At 40.4% G+C, this 16,590-nt stretch overlaps 1 protein-coding gene across 2 annotated transcripts in view; it reads left to right on the top strand.

The window, feature by feature from the left end:
* LOC140315983 (raftlin) overlaps positions 1 to 16,590 on the top strand; it is a 120,078-nt gene that overhangs the window by 71,499 nt on the left and 31,989 nt on the right. Inside the window, exons 5-6 of one of the 2 annotated variants that reach the window (XM_072393621.1) lie at positions 861 to 1,332; positions 10,590 to 10,787. In XM_072393621.1, coding sequence (XP_072249722.1) covers positions 861 to 1,332; positions 10,590 to 10,787 — 670 coding nt within the window. Of the gene's footprint in view, positions 1 to 860; positions 1,333 to 10,589; positions 10,794 to 16,590 lie in introns of both variants that reach the window. The other variant, XM_072393620.1, reaches the window with a different exon arrangement.

Genomic DNA, 16,590 nt, shown 5'->3' with positions numbered 1-16,590 from the left:
ACAGAAAATAAATTCAATCATTAGAGCCCATCATTTGAATCTATTGTTCTATCAACTGCACCAACATTAGACAGTCAGAACCATTCATTTCTCCGTCTCTGACTGCCTGCATTACCATTAAATGAGATACAGCAGTTGCTCTCTTTTATGTCCGCAATTCCATTCCAGCATATTGATATGGGGAATGTGATGTGGAAGCACCAGAGAGCATTCAAATGATATTAAACAATGTGGCTGGAAACAGTGTGACTGTTTTCCAATTTAATTTCATAGTGAATAACCTGCAATTTGATTTGATTTTTTTATTCTATTTTATTTTCCTTCAGTGTGGCTCAAGATAGAGTCGGGAGCCGCCTTGACTTGGAGGAAAGGGACACAAATGGAGGCTGGCATCATTAACAGTCCCTGACAGTTAACATTTCAATTTCGCTCTGTAGCAGAACCCCAATACTGACACAAAAATCCAGATGAGTGCTGATTTGGGATCAGGCCCAGGTCTAACGATGGGTTGTGGTCACTCTGATCTAATTAACAACTGTGTGAGCGGAGGGTGAAGAAATGTAAAAATGTAATATCAGAGAAGAAAAATAGAGTAGAGAACTAAAGATTTCAGTCAAAGTCTGAAAGTTTTGATGAGTTTAAGACAACTTTGTTCTTGCTTTGGCTCATTATTGATCCCTTAAACCCATAAAGACAGCCTCACATTCAAGATATTCTGGGCAGCAGAAAAATCTCTCTCAGAAAGACTGAATTATTCTAGCTTTTAATTCTCTCTCAGATCAGAAAAACTGAATGCAACTTTGCCTTTTTCACAGCTACTCTAGCTTTTAATTCTCTTTTATTGTTCTTGTTCCCAACAGCAGATACAGGATGCTGCTGACCAGGGCGTGATGTTTGTTGGATTTGTCCAGGAACCATATGGGGCCCCATGCACCCGGATCAGAGAACCAGAAACCCCATCCCTCTCTCTGCACTCCAGCCCCAGTTCTGTGCTTGGTTCCCTGAGCAGCTTTAGCCCCTCAAACCCTTCAAGCCCCATAAACCATTCAGGACCTGGAGCTCAAGCTGACACAGTGGACAAAGATAAGAACGAGGAGGCTTCACGACCAGGTGGTGAGAAGAAACAAAGTGGGAACAACAGTGAAAGCCACTCAGGATGTGGGGTGGGAGGCAACCGGAGCGAGGTCTCACCCGCTGCCTCTCCATTGTCGGAGGGAGATCTGGAGCACAGCGAGGAGCTGACAGAGGAGGACTCACCGCATCACAATAACAACAAAGACAGCGACACAGACACAAAGGAGAGGCCCAGATACCGGCCACGGAGAGGTGATGGTGAGTGGTCTCCATGGTTACAGTCATACACCAGAACTAAGAGGAAAGGGATGTGTTAAGCAAAGATCAAATAAGCACTTAAACGCTGTGATAAATGAAAGAACCACAAACATGTGATTGTTTGCTGCTAACATCTGGATTCCCTAAAACCAAAACCAGACACAGCATACATTCTACCTGCCGTTTTACACGATACTGAATGATGGATATATGACTGTGAAGAGTCACTTTAAATAGTTTCTATCAAACATAAGTTGTTTTCCCACATGCACTGCTCAGTGAAATATTCCAGACATGTTGTGCAGGGGAAATACGTGTCCAAAGAGGACTATTTTCTGGCCAACTCTGGTAATATCTGAAGAGGTTTGCAGAGGGAGAGAGTGTGTGAATGTAGGAGGTAGGAGTTAATGCTCGTAAGAGTCTCTCCATCAAACTCTTTTGTGCTGAGCGCTGCGTTGTTCTCCACCAGCTTGGAAATATTGTGGATGCGTCCAAATACATGTGTTATTGATAAGCAACACAAAAACATTCATCAAGCATCTCATTCACAGTTGTGCACATGCTGTAAATGAATAATGGAGATTCCTGCATTCTGATTCCCGCTCATTGTAAACCAATAGTGAGCTGTGCCTCCCAAACCTTGGCTCTCTGAGCCCAGGGATGGACTGGGACCAAGAAACGGCCCTGGACTTTACCCCCAAATAGGCCCACCATTCAACCAATCACCCTTCAAACAACATTTGAAGGCTATTCCATGAAAGAGAAGACAAAGATGAATAGTGCCAGAATGGAAAACACTTCTCCCCCTCAAACTTTTGGTTCTCTTGAACATAAAGAGCCTAATCTGCATGAATTATGCAGAGGTGAATATGAAATCTATTTATAATTGACATCCTTGGTAGTTACGTGTTTGTTTGACAGCAACAAACCACAAATTTCTCATCATCACATCGCAAATCCAACCTGAACCTCCTGCTCTGATGAAATTCCCTCAGCTGCCTGCCCCTCAGCATGACTACCGTCAGCATGTGGTTGGTCAGGTTGGATGTCCACCTGGTTTTCAGATAAAATGCAACATAACTGCAGCTGCTTGCAGTTGCACTGCAGCCAAAAAGCTGTGAGATTTCTACATTTTAAAGCATCTTCTTCAGGTGACTTGGCTTTCTTTTGTTTTAACTTTTCCCATCAACCTTTCTCCTTATGTTTTCCATCTTTCTGTCGATAGACACTGAAATTTGTCTTCTTTGTTGGCTTTTAGGCCTATGGAATAACGATTGTCCTATAATCGCCACCTAGCGCCACCTGTTGGTAGTTGATAGACTGAAAATTTTGGTTATTGAACAGGCCTGACGGCCATAGACCGGACAGCCGTTCTGGACTTTTCCAGAAAGCACAGTTGATTTCCAGTCCTGAGCACTAGCCTGGAAAAAAAAAGTAAAGAAACATTCTGTGAGTGCCGCTAATAAACAATAAAGCTTAAATGCATCACAAAAACTAAATGTCAAATCCTGAAAACGAGTGCAAAACGCAACAAGACACCAAACAAAACCACCTTAATTGCATACATGCTGCCACAGAACGAGAACGCACACATATAATTAAAAAATAATACTGAGAACAACACAGCTGATAAATTAGCAACAATATCCTCCTCACTATCCCTTTACATATTATTTATTAGCTGCTAAAATTCAATTTTAACCAGATCTTTCACAGAATCACTACACCGATACTCTCTGTAATTCCACAGGTGATTCATTAAATCTCTACATAGTTTAATTATTTGTATGAACAGACCCTTTAAAGGAAATGGGTATAATTGGTCCACTTGGGCCACTATAATTAAAGGTCAGAATTTCAAAACTTTACAAAGTTTTCACATGGACTCTTAAATCCAAATGGCACCAGACTTCCCACACAGCCATCCTCACAAATTACACTGAAAGGCCTAATGAGGGATGATAATTAAGATAGTTCAAGGTCAAAACTTCAAGGTCACCATTACTGAGTCACTATTGATGCAATTTAGACTGTTTACTGGATGGATCTCATAATAATGTAAACTTTGGGACTTCGGGTCCGTTTAAACCCATTAACTCTGTGATGTGGTGCTGGTCCCAGAGCAGCTAAACTAACTGTTCAACTAGACTGATGTTTCTCGAGTCACTCATTCAAAGAGAATCCATGTTCATCTTCGTATTTGTGCAACTTTGTGTTTTTGTTCCAACTGCAGCCTTAGCTGTTTGATGAAAAGCGTGGTATCACAGATTCCTCCTGAAACATTTGGCATCTGCGGAGGTGTCATTTCCTGCGATTGCCTCTATGTTACACAACAATGTGCCGCCTTGGGTATAATCCTCTCTATCTGTTACACAAAAAAAAAATCATCTTTTTCTGTGGCTGCTGTGCACACAAATTCACACTTAGCTGATGAAGCAGGGAGTCTGTTTTCGGAAAGCTGCACATTTCAAGGCCTGTTTTGTCTTCTCAGAAAGCGAGCCATCCGTACCTGCTTTGAGTTATTTATGACAAACCCCTTTTCTGTGTTAAAATCTGCACATTTATACTTTCAGCTTTATTTGAGCACTTCAGATGAACAGATGGAGACTCACAACTATCCCCCCTCTTGCAGAACCTATTAGTGATATGAGTCAGTGAAATGTCCTCAGTGGGAGTGTTTTAGGTGCATACTTAATACCTGTATGCAATGTGATTGGAAAAATATTACGTATATAGATGTTGCATAATGGATGTGCGCTATGGTGTGCATGCATTTTGCTTTTGTCTGCATGTGGATATTTGCATGTGCTCCAACACAAACTTGGCATCACAGCACACCGCCGCCCATTGGTCCATCTGGGCCTTTTGCAGCAAGATAATCCCCCACTGACTCGTCCTCTACCTCCCTCAGCTTCACAGCTCTCTCCACCCCCACCTACATCCCCTGAATCTCTTTGACAATGCCAGCAGTGCCTCTGTCTCAGCCAGCCAGGGTGGTGGAGGATGCTGCCAAACTCCCATGTCTCTCTCTACTAATGCCCAGTCTGCCGGGGAGGCCCAAAAGGCTCTGCTGCTGCTGGCTTGTCCTCGCTAATCCTCAGATCTTGAGGTGAACATTGTGCAAGTGTTGGCAGTGAAGCTGGCAGAAGTCCTTGGATTACAGCTGAAAAAGAAACACCATCCCTGAGACTGCAAATCTGACTGGAGTCTTTAAGTATAGAGACTTGAGTGCTTTGATGGTTTGAGAAAAATGAAAATTCTGCCACCCGATAAAGCTAATTTGCGTGAGTAAAAACAGTTGGTAAGAAATTAAATGCCACCTGCATTATTTATTATGAGCATGCTGAGGAAACATTTCTTTCTAGTGCATCCACTTCCAGCAAATACAGCGTGCTGTGCTTATGTTTCGACAATTCAAAAACACTTATAAGACGAGGAAAAATGATAAATTTCTGCATAAGACAGTTCTGACTTGCAGTAGGATGTGTTTAGTGATTTATTTTCATACTATTTAAGTAAAACCACTATTTTTCTAATATATATATGGGGTTTGTTTCTCCTGCACCTACCATCCTGACCCAAATGACTTAAGAATGTAGGATTTCCTTGTTCAAAGGAAACACATCTTGACATATCAGTCTGATATCTCGAGAAAAGGTCCATGTGCAGGAGTCCTTCCAGAGGCTCTTTGATCAATCAGACCTCTGTTATTTCTGGTCTGAAGTGCTCAGCGTTCATCACCTCAGATTATAGAAACAGATGTTTAAATGATGACATGTCATGCTGGCAAGTCGCACCGCTGAGATAAGGTTACCTGGTCATTTGGACACCTGAGCTGCCATCAGATAAGCAACAAGTTTCCAAAACCAGAGCTACATTCATAAGCTCAGCTGCACAAACTCTAAGTTGCTGTAATAGATTCATGCAATTAGGTTTGAAGGATACTTTTGTGTGTCTGCATTTATGTGTCGTTCTCCCACAAAGACTATAATGATTTATTGCCGTAAATATTATCTAATTGGAGTGTTAAGTAATAAAGTTCTGGCCTAAAACGAAAAAACTACAATAATCATCTGGAACATTGTTAAAATAATGCCCCAGGATCAATCTTCTCTCCATATGCTGACACTTACGGTTTTCAAGTCTTATTCTTGGCATAAACCCAGAAACCAAATGAAATGTTGTTTTTATTAAGTGGTACAGTGTCATTTACAGGCCTCTGTAGCACAAGAGGTCCCGCTGGCTCTGGGAGGAACTTGGCAAGAGACTCGTTTTAGAGATTTATGTTAGTTATTTTTGTAGTTTCTCAAAGATCAAAGATTACTTAACCCTGTGTTCCTCTTATGAATAAAATAACGGCTGCAGTTTGCACCAGAAACAAGTTTGAGATGCTCTTAAAGTACGTGAAGTTTTTAACTGATTTTACTCCAGGGAAAGTAATAACATTGGTGACTTGTTCTATTGTCTTTTCATTCAGTAAAATCTGAACCACTGCATTTAATAGAATAGTTCTAGCAAAGCTAATACATGATCCTGAAACACACAGCACACTACAAGTAAGAATATCAGTAGCGTTTCATTTGAAAAAGAGCTTTAGTCTTGCAAAGATCAGCAACTTCGATATATATTTTCCTCATGATGTTCTGCAGCATTGCAACGAGGTAAAAGAACATAAAAGAACATAATGTGTAGGCAGTGTAAGGCAGACCTTAAGTTGCACAAAGGGAAGAAGAGAATCAAAACTTTATTAATTTAACAAAATAAGGCTCCACCAAAGAGGAAGAAAAATGGTACCAAAAAAAAACAAAAACTTGAAGACAAGCAGAGAAACGAACTGGTGGTGAAGACAAGGTTCTCATGAAGGGAAAGAGATCCGTGAGGTAAATATGCAGAGAGATAATCGTAAATGAACAGCAGGTGATGGCAGTCAACAACGACCAGGTGTGAAGCAAACGAGGCAGAGAGCAAAGTTTACAGAAATGAATTAAGGAAAACTATTTCAAAATAAAAGAGGCAGGAAAACAAATACTAACTTAATGCAATACAGGAGCTTTACAAACGCAACCAAGAACAAGAAAACTGAGACCAAAACTTTACCAAAACTAGAAACTTTAAACGAAACAAGAGCAGTAACAAAACCCCCAAAACCAAAGATCCGACACCATGACAGATTCAAGTAAACCCTGTGATGCTTTAGATGCTTTGCATCCAATGCAATCCACTCTTCAGCTGCCCGTTGTCTCTCTGCACAGATTTCTGAAGAGTAGCAGTTGAAAGCCTGCCGTCAGTTTGACCTGCTATTATCTCACTGTCCAGCATGACGGACATCAGGAGGCAGCCTTCTTATCGTATATTTTGCTATTTTTCCTCCTACACCATCCTGCTAAAATCGCCCTTCGGCAAGGTGCTTAATCCCCCTCCTGTGGTTTCTCTGTATTTCCTGTGAACAGAGCACTGCTGACGAGACTCTCACAGATCCAGAACATAAGCTACCTACTCCTCAGTTTGATGTACAGCTGCACTGCTGCAGTGTAATTGGACTGTAATGGAAAAAAATGCATAGAAAACAGCTAGTGTGGTGAGGCAGACAGCGTGTTTCTAACTTCTGGATTTTATTTTGTGTATTAAATGGCACCTCGAACCACTGCTATAATGGTTGTATCAGAAGCAATGAAGTAATCTGTGTTAAATGTGGTTTTAATGTTACTTATCTAATTATAATGGGGTTAGAGAAATTTAGAGCTGTTGCCTGCAGCGTTTTCATATCAGTTTGTGACGCGGTGTAATTTTTTTTTAAATGCTCTTCATGACCTGCCTGAAGCTCACCCAGATACGGAGAATTTTCATGGAACAGACTGCAGTGATACATCATAAACTGTTTACCAGCTAATATGAAACAACTCCTTCAAAAGCATTCACGCTGAGCAAATGTGAGCGTTGTGCGGAGACGCTAAATGGGAAATAATTTTGTGGGCGTCCAAGATTTATTTCCCATATTGTCTCGATTGTAACATGTGCAACTCAACGGGAATGAGGCGAGGGGTTGTGAGTTTTCTCCCGCTGATACAAAATGACAAGATTTGAAGAATTTGGTGGCCAGCTGTCACATCAGTCGGTTGAGCCAAACAAGAAATGGTTATAAATGTTTCATTCTTCCTGGGAGGCTTCTGGACGGATGGACAGACAGAGGAACCAAAGTGACTGAGCCATGATTCCCACCCCCCCATGTGAGAGTGTGTGTGTGTGCGAGTGGGTGAGGATGTGGGTGGGTGGCAGCACTGCACATTCTGCTCATCCATCTGGTTCACTTGGGGAATGACAGTCTGACATTTGCATTGGAAGGAAAAGAGGAAAATGTTACCAGGCTCGATTTGAATTGTTTTCTCTCCGATTCAAACCCTGCTCACATCTCACGTTTCGTGTTTTTCAAAGCTTAGCAGAGCAAATATTTCACTCACTCACATCACAACAAATAAAACTCTTTCCACTTTGATTTAGTGTGATGCGAGCGAGGAGCGGGTGACATACGTACTGTGGGCAGATTTCCAAGCCTGTGTCTCTCAGAGGCCCAGCGCATTATGCATATTTCTGCTTGATGTAAACAACAGCGAGATGCAGAGCTTTTAATGCATTATTCAAGGTTCCACGATGAATTAACTCAGTTACAATGAAATTGTACCTTTTAAGTTCCGCATCAGTGGAATTACATGACTTTTGGAAGGTATTAAACTGTATGAGAGGATGATTTGTAGCATCAATATCATCAAATTGCGTTCGATCTAATTTATGTTTGTTTGTGAAGAATCAAACTCCTCGGAAAAAAGTTCCAGCATGTTTTGTGAATCCAGCTCAGGGCATCTTAAATCTCATCTTGTATTACTTTTTTCATTTCTCCTGTATTTCACACCTCCCAGTTTCTTTTTGTTTTGTTATTCTAGTGTTTTGCATACAGATTGAGTCTTTCTGCATAGGTTTGCAAGGCAAAAGTTTAATGTAATACGATGCAAAAAAGAGCACAAACAGTTATTATTACATAATTAGGCATTTTATAATTAGCGCACATAAGACAAGATAAAAAATTCAATCTCAGATCTTCACTTTTGACACAAAGAGAGAAGAAACATTCAAAGTTATGCTCAGAATACTTTTATCTCAAGATCACAAGTTGGTTATGTTGTTACCTTTACATAACAAAATTTGTGGATAATATATCTTATTATGCTGAGAAACTGACCTTCTTTTTATGACGACTGAGCATGTGGTGTATATGATCGCAGCTGATTCCAGCTCGACTCTTGGGGAGGATTCATATCTGAACACTGAAGTCTGTGTCTGTTGTTTTGTTTGCTGCAGTTTAGTTATAATAGCAAAGGACATCTACTTGTGGTATGCAAAGATGAGAGTTTTCAGCCATTTGCTCCTCAGATGCAGCCTAACGGCAGCTATAACTGTTGAAGACATCCTGCCATCGTGTTTGCTATCTGACATTTTCGGCTTAACTCAGTTGCTGGAGCTGGCAACGAGTCACTGCATTCCTGATGTCTAATAACAATAACTCTTTTGTTTGGCTGTGATTACAAAATAATTAACTCATCATTACAAAAAGGGCTTTATTATACTGATATAATGAGATCTTGGGGTAATGACACTAACAAATGATTTCAAGCGTACTTGTGCTCGACTCCTGGCAAGTCAATAAAACTTTACCGTGAAGTTTCTCATTTTTTGAGCTTTTTCAGCCTTTTATCTAATGGACTCAATCTCAGTGTCCCTTTTTTTCCATAACCAATTTCGTGAATTTATCTTTTCATGGGCAAGTTTATTTCCTTCCCTCAGACATATGCAAACTGTTTGCTGATTTGATCATATCCAGTGTTTTATGCAGATGCGTCACATTCCTCTCATGATAAGAGAAAGAAGCTGACTGGAAAATGTAAAAGCAAACAAACTGTTATTTCCTGTTGATGGCTAAAGACCACGAACACTGCAGCCAACTTTTCTTGGCCAAGATACTTGTTGACCGTTTGCATATTGGCTGAGATTCATCTTGTAGGAAAGCAATGTACAACCCCAATTCCACAACAAGCTTGGATGCTGTCTAAAGTGTGAATAAAATCAAAATGCAATGATTTAAAAACCTCATAAAATAATATTTTATTCAGAAAAGAAAATGGAAAACGTCAAATGTTGAAAGTGAGAAATTTTACTATTTCAAAACAGCAAATTTTAAAATTAACTCTGTTCACAGACAGTGATTTCTGTAAGTGTTCCTCAGCCCATGCAGTGATTTCTGTTAGTGTTCCTGAACCCATGCAGTGATTTCTGTTAGTGTTCCCGAGCCCAAGCAGTGATTTCTGTTAGTGTTCATGAGCCCATGCAGTGATTTCTGTTAGTGTTCCTCAGCCCATGCAGTGATTTCTGTAAGTGTTCCTGAGCCCATGCAGTGATTTCTGTTAGTGTTCCCGAGCCCAAGCAGTGATTTCTGTTAGTGTTCATGAGCCCATGCAGTGATTTCTGTAAGTGTTCCTCAGCCCATGCAGTGATTTCTGAGACAGAGTCTTGTCTGTCTTTAGTGGCAGATTCTTCTCTTTTTTCTGAAAGTGCTCCAAAATTTGTCAGCTCTTTTTCTTCCCCCTCTTTTTATGCCCAATCATGTCACTGACCTGCTGCCAATCAAACCACTCAGTATCACCATGTTCCTCCAGCTGTTTCTTTGTATTTTTCTCGGCTTTTGTTGCCATCTTCACAACCACCTGCATGTGTATATTTTATATATTTGATGGCATTTTGCAGCCATCAATTTCAATTACTCTATTTTGAGTAAAATAATTTACAAATAGTTGCATTCTGCATAATTGCATAAGTGTTCCAACGTTTTATGGAATTGGGGTTGCACATCCAATAGAATATTACAGTTTAGTGTTGAAACGAGTGAAAGATTGTGGAGAACTTGTTTTTTGCTGCTGTTGTTTAATTTGACTGGAAACTGGAGATACCTCTTTGCATTACAGCAAAACTGAAACTCTGTTGTCTCTGAGCCAATCATTTACTGAGCTATTACGGAAATCGTCTGGCAGCTCAGAGTCCTCCCTCAGAGGTAGCCAAATTACATGCTGGAATGTAGCCAAGGTGCAGCAGAAGTTCAATTATTGTAGAGAAAAAAACGTGAGACAACCATAGAGACAACATCTGTATTGTCATGACTCTCGCTGAGTTAAATCAATGACCGGGCTTTGCTTTCTGTTTCACCACAACAGGCGTGGAACTGCTGGCTTTGTACAACCACCCGCCGGTCCGAGAGGGGCAGGTGAAGTACTACACGGTCAAGGTGCCCCTGCGGGTTCAAAACTACGAGGAGGGCGTCAAAGGAGTGGAGGCCAACTGGTTGGATCACATGACTCAGCACTTCAACAACGGAGCCTCGCTGGTCGATGGATACTTCCACCTGGGCAATGGTAATGGTTCGAAAGCTCTAATTAGTTGAATGTCTCTCAGGAAAACAAATGTGGGGATTAGAAATCAGTCTGAGCCTTTTTTAAATCCACGTGCTGTGATTTTGGGTTCCAACTCTCACACAATCAAAAAACATTTGGAAGGAGAGGAAAATTGCAGTAATAACCAATTACATACTACTTAAATCTGAAAAGAGCCTTCACCTTTGATTGGCTCTGCAGTTACTCACAAAGTTCACAGTGCGACTGTTATTTCATGTTCTTCTCTTTTCACCGTGTTACCAGAATAAATGTCAAAGCTGATTCTAAACACATAAGAATAACATTCTGTGGCAGGTGACAATGCACCTTGCTCTTTGTGGTATTAATTATGTATTAGCTGACATTCATATATATTTCCCACCAGAAGATAATCAGAAATTTGACGTTTGAATAACATTCGACATGTGAATCACGTTGATGGTACTTCTTTTATACCAGGAAGTGGTTTAATCTCTCTGTAAGGATACGTCACATCATCACTTGACGACTGACGACAGAAAAGGATTATTCTTTATGTGGTACATCGTTTTTCTGCCTTTTAGGCGAGTCAGTCAAATGAATGTTGGGAAGGATGAGCTCTCACACGTCTTACAGAGCTTTTCACCAATTTTATTACATTATTTTCCTTCTCTGGTTGTTGCACAGCATGAACAGCAAAATGTAATTTTGTAGAAAGATTTTCTCATAAGATATCAGTGATGGCTAAGCATGTGCTAAAAGCTCTAACTGCTTCTATTACAGTATATGAACGACAGAGTTTAATCAAGTAACTACCAGCGTACAACCCAACTGATATATACACGTGTATCTGTGCATGTGCATACATCAGTAAATCTGTTGTTGTATGTGGTCAAAGTCAGATGTTTGCTTGATGTTCCGCCTGCAGACAAGTGTGGGACCCAAGATTTAAATTAAATTAAATTCAGTTAAGTTTTAATTATATAGCGCCAAATTACAACAAATGTCATCTCAAGGCACTTCAATAATACTGTCCAATTCAAGCCAATTGGAGTTCAATTAATTTGAATCACAATCCAATTAATTAAATTTAAAGTTAATCCAATTCTTTCATATAGAGCCAATTCAAAAACAACATCCTAGCTAAGGAAACCAACAGATTGCACCGAAATTTGTCTTCGGTCCAATCTCCGGTCCTGAGCCTGAGGCGACTGTGGAAAGGAACGACTTCCTTTTAACAGGAAGAAACCTCTGGCAGAACCAGAACCAGGAAGAAACCTCTGGCAGAACCAGAACCAGGAAGAAACCTCTGGCAGAACCAGACAGGGAGAAACCTCTGGCAGAACCAGGAAGAAACCTCCATCAGAACCAACTCAGGAAGGGTGGCCATCCGCCTCGACCAGCTGGGGTTAGAGAAGACAGAAAAGAGGGGACAACAAACAGCGTAACACCATTCAAAGGACACCTGTTGGAACAGGGAAACAAGTTAATAACCACAATAATGTCACATGTAAATAAAATCATTAAGAAATTAAACGGGGGAAAAAGAGAGCAAAGTGACCCCCAGCAGTCTGGGCCTATAGCAGCGTAACTATGGGATGTTTCAGGATCACCTGAGCCATCCCTAACTATAAGCTTTATGAGAAAGGAAAGTTTTAAGCCTGATCTTAAAGGTAGAGAGGGCGTCTGCTTCCTGAACCCAAACTGACAGCTGGTTCCACAGAGAGGGGCCTGATAACTGGGGATTTGATTTGTGTCCACATCCATGAGCCAGCAAAACAAAAATCAGTGAAGAAATATGTGCAAAATATGTTCAACAAGGACACTCGTGCTTTGTTCAGATTCAGCTTTCAGGCACACAACAAACACTTTATTGAAAATGTGAAATGAACAGAAAATATGCGCCAGGAATGTTTTCGTTACCTGGTTTGTAACAAAGGCCACTTGCTAAGCTATGCTGCACCGGTGGTCCTCTTTGAGGAAGAGGACAAAACAAAACTACACGACTTGGCAGTGGAGAAAGATTAAGAAAGTATAATTTTCTAAAAGCAGAGCCAGAACTCAGGACCTCACAAGGCAAAAGACAAAAAAGAAGAAGAAAAAAAAAACCTCTCAAATAAACACTGGAAAAATCTCAGGCAACATTAAACATTTTTGCCAACAGATTTTATTCCATTCTAAACAACCAGTAGAAGAGCTCCTCTTCCTGCTCCTAAAGTTGACTTTTCCTTCTAAATGTGCGTGTCGGCAGATTTATGCTGACATCACCGAACCTCATCTGTACAGTTTCTGTCAATAATCACACATGGAGCCCAAATCCTCAAACTGGCCACTAACTAGCATACTTTCATATACTTTGGAGCTCTCTATTTGTGGGTTTATTTGCCTTGAAAGATGTGACCTATTACAGTTTTATCTTTACCAGCTTTAGGAGATAAAACCCAAAGGTCTCCCATATGGGCAGTGAAGGCAACTGTCAACAATGATGGGCCCTATGTGCTGACTGGCTCTGCTTATAGCACCTTGTTCATATGATTGGTTGCTGTGGTTTTGGTACATTTCCTGCCTTTTTCAAAATTAGACGAATTTAACAACCAATAACCAATGTAGTTCTGTGTAATAAACCATCTTATGCCTCAGGTTAGTGAGATATCCCAATATGGAGTGGGTTTTTTGTACCTGAAGTTGCTTGGTTGAAAAATGACTTAACAGTAGACGTTATGAGTTTCCAGCGGTTTCACAGAAAAATGAGACTCTGCATCTTTTAATTCCATCAGTGAGCTCTGTGGCGGGTGATTCTTTCGAAGCTTTGGATCATAGAGCCGTTTGGTATCCTCTTTTAAACTATTTCTTGTTTCAGTTTTCCTCTTCCATCAGACCCCAGCGGCACTGTGCCTTACACTGACTCTGAAGAAAAAAAGCCATCCAGAGTAAATAAGAGTCATAATTAATTAATCTGGGAACGTGAACGCCTCAGCAGCTCTGAAACACAGATAATTAACCTGATAACAAATTAATGCATCCTTGCATATTTTATGTCCTGAGAATGGAGTAATGAAGTGTATTATCATGATTTAATTTTATTTTGCATATTAGGGTCCTCTAACACATTTTGCATCTTTTATGCACTGCTAAAACATGCATCTCTTGAAGAGGAAAATTACTGGTTAGGATAGCGTGCGAATCAGCTGCAAAATGACTCTCTTGGCCTTCACTCACTTACAGGACTGAAAAACCTCATTCAGCCTGCAGCTTCAGTTCAGCTCCTCTGCAAAACAGATGACTCTGCAGAGGTGAATTGTGTACTGTTTTGGATTGTGGTCTCTTGAGAGCAGCTGCCAGTATGACATCAAAGCGCAGTAGCTAATTACATCAAACAGCCAAAGCAGATCAGTGCTTCAGAATTAGTATCCATTGGCGCTGTCTCCATATTTAGCAGTGTCTTTGAGACGAGTTTCCGAATTCACGATGAGACGCTCGACATGGTGCAGGGGACCATTTCAACCTCATGAACATCAAGGGCATGTTTGACAGCAAAACAACACTCTAAAGGACATTACTGGCAGCCTTGCATTTGGATGTGAGATGGCAGTGACAGTGACAGCCTCGATTTGTGATACAGAGCAAACAGCTCGTCATGTGCTGACAGATACATGAGCTGTCTAATGAATGTCATTTTGCCCTTTTTAATCCTTGGTTTTTTTAGTTTAATGTGTGGTACTTCTGTCATTTTTCCAATATTTGCCATTCAGTCATGGGGGGTTGCTGAACCAGCTGGATTTTCATCATCTATGCCTGAATTCTGATTTCTTTAGCAATACCTCAACTTTCCCTGTAGCTCAATCACAAGATTTACATTTATTTTTTCTTGAAATCTTTCATCTTAATGTATAGCCTTGAGGTTTTAAATAGATAACCAACTCACCCTTGAGAGGATCAAAACTTTCACTTTGCATGTAGCACAACTGGTTTATGATCTGAAACTTACAAAACAAAATATTCCCATAAAGAATGTGAACGTGCAGCATGCCATGTTGGATGTTGGGACATGAGCGACATCAAACTCTACCAACTCCCTATAAATCCTTACAAATCTTGCAGAGCAAGGAAGATGTGGAGAAAGGAAAAGGTGGGAGAAGATGGGCATTACAGGAAGTCACTGAATCCCATCACTGAGGGCAAGATCTGGTAATTAATAAGCCTGTTTTGTGCCAAAATCTGATTTTCTGTTCCTTGTTAACGTGAAGGAATTACAAGGAATACCATCCATTTACGTTCTCATTCACAGGGCATCAAATGCTGCTGTTCTGTCAGAGAGGGTCTATGAAATAAGCTTAAGGTGTCTTTTGGCATCAGCGCTCTGATGCACCAGTTTCTGCAGCATTAGATGCCAAAAGCAAACACAGCAGATGTCACTCTGGAGTGTTAACTTGTTGAATAAAAACACGGTCCTCATAAATCAGCTGGACTCAGAGTGGGATAGAGTTATAGAAATATCCCAGACATGAGACTCAGATTTTTAAAATCCTTTTAAAATTAAGTTTCTCTTTTCCTCCTTCTCTGTTATTCGCTCTTCACTTCCTGTTTCACTCAGTTAATTTTGTGTTTCAGCATTATAATTACTTGGTTAGGTTCAGGAGAAGATGATCGTCAAGTGTAAAATACCCTGCTTCATCACATGAATGCATCTGTATCTGGAGGGCTTGATTAATGTGGATTAACACTGAATTTTTGATGCTGTGTTGGTTTGTTTTACACCAGGGGTTCAGTTTAACATGAAGCAGTCAGACTGTGAAAGTGAACCCAGGAATTTATTTAAAAACTGGTTATCAGCACATAATGTCTCTGTTCTCAGAAGCAAGTGGGTTTTTGTTCAATAACTCCCCTCCTCTGGCTAACTGTGTTTCTCTGTTAAATAGCAGCTTGTGTTTATTATATTTTCACAGCAACAAATTACCTGCATGTCAAGTTAAGAGCATCTATGACTTATAGCGGCAGAAAATAACCTGGGTAATATTCTCCCTGAGTGGGACCTGCACTACTTCATTTAAAGCCACCACTGAGCCCACATATTGTACATCAATAACACTTTAGGCATTGCTTCATATTGCACAGGTCATGACAAATATTCCTAGTTTTTTATGTCAAGCTTTAATAGGTTCATCTTGGGTTTCATGCCCTGTTATTTGGTTTCCAATTAGTCTTGCTTTCTGATTCCCCCACACAGCAGGCCCTGGTTTCCTAATTACCATACCTGCCCTTCGTTTGCTCCCTCCGCATAATTACGCCAGGGTTTCCTTTGTTTAGGGCCAGATGCTCTGCTGATGTCACTGTCACTTTCAAATGTCAGTTCAGTCTTGTGGTCCTTTGTTTTGTTTTCCTCGCTTTTCAGCAGCTCTGCAGGTTATGTTTTGATAAAGTTTATTTTTGTTTGCCTTCCTCGCCATGGGAATGTGAAGCTTATCATTTATTTGGTTTTAGCATTTCAGAATTTGAAAGCCATACTAATAAGCCTATGTAGGGTTCATGAAATGCTTTGGGAGTGTTCTTATAGGCTGCAGTTGTTCATGTGAACAGGCTGAAACGACGAATGAATGCTAATTAGGTAAACCAGCCTCACAGTAATGATCTCACAATATTTCGGTTTTAAAAAGTCTTATTGTTGTCCTGTCTGTTGCAGTTTATTGTAATTAATGACAAACAACTGATCTGTAACCAACAGGCATGACTACTGATGCACATAATCAGTGCTTTTTTTGCCACAAGAACACTTAAAAACACACAAAGGAATTATCAAAGGTGTCAG

Source organism: Leuresthes tenuis, unplaced genomic scaffold, assembly GCF_036924035.1.
Source record: "Leuresthes tenuis unplaced genomic scaffold, fLeuTen1.0.hap1 SCAF_10, whole genome shotgun sequence".
In the NCBI taxonomy this organism is placed as follows: Eukaryota; Metazoa; Chordata; class Actinopteri; order Atheriniformes; family Atherinopsidae; genus Leuresthes; species Leuresthes tenuis.
This window is presented reverse-complemented; position numbering and strand designations above follow the sequence as displayed.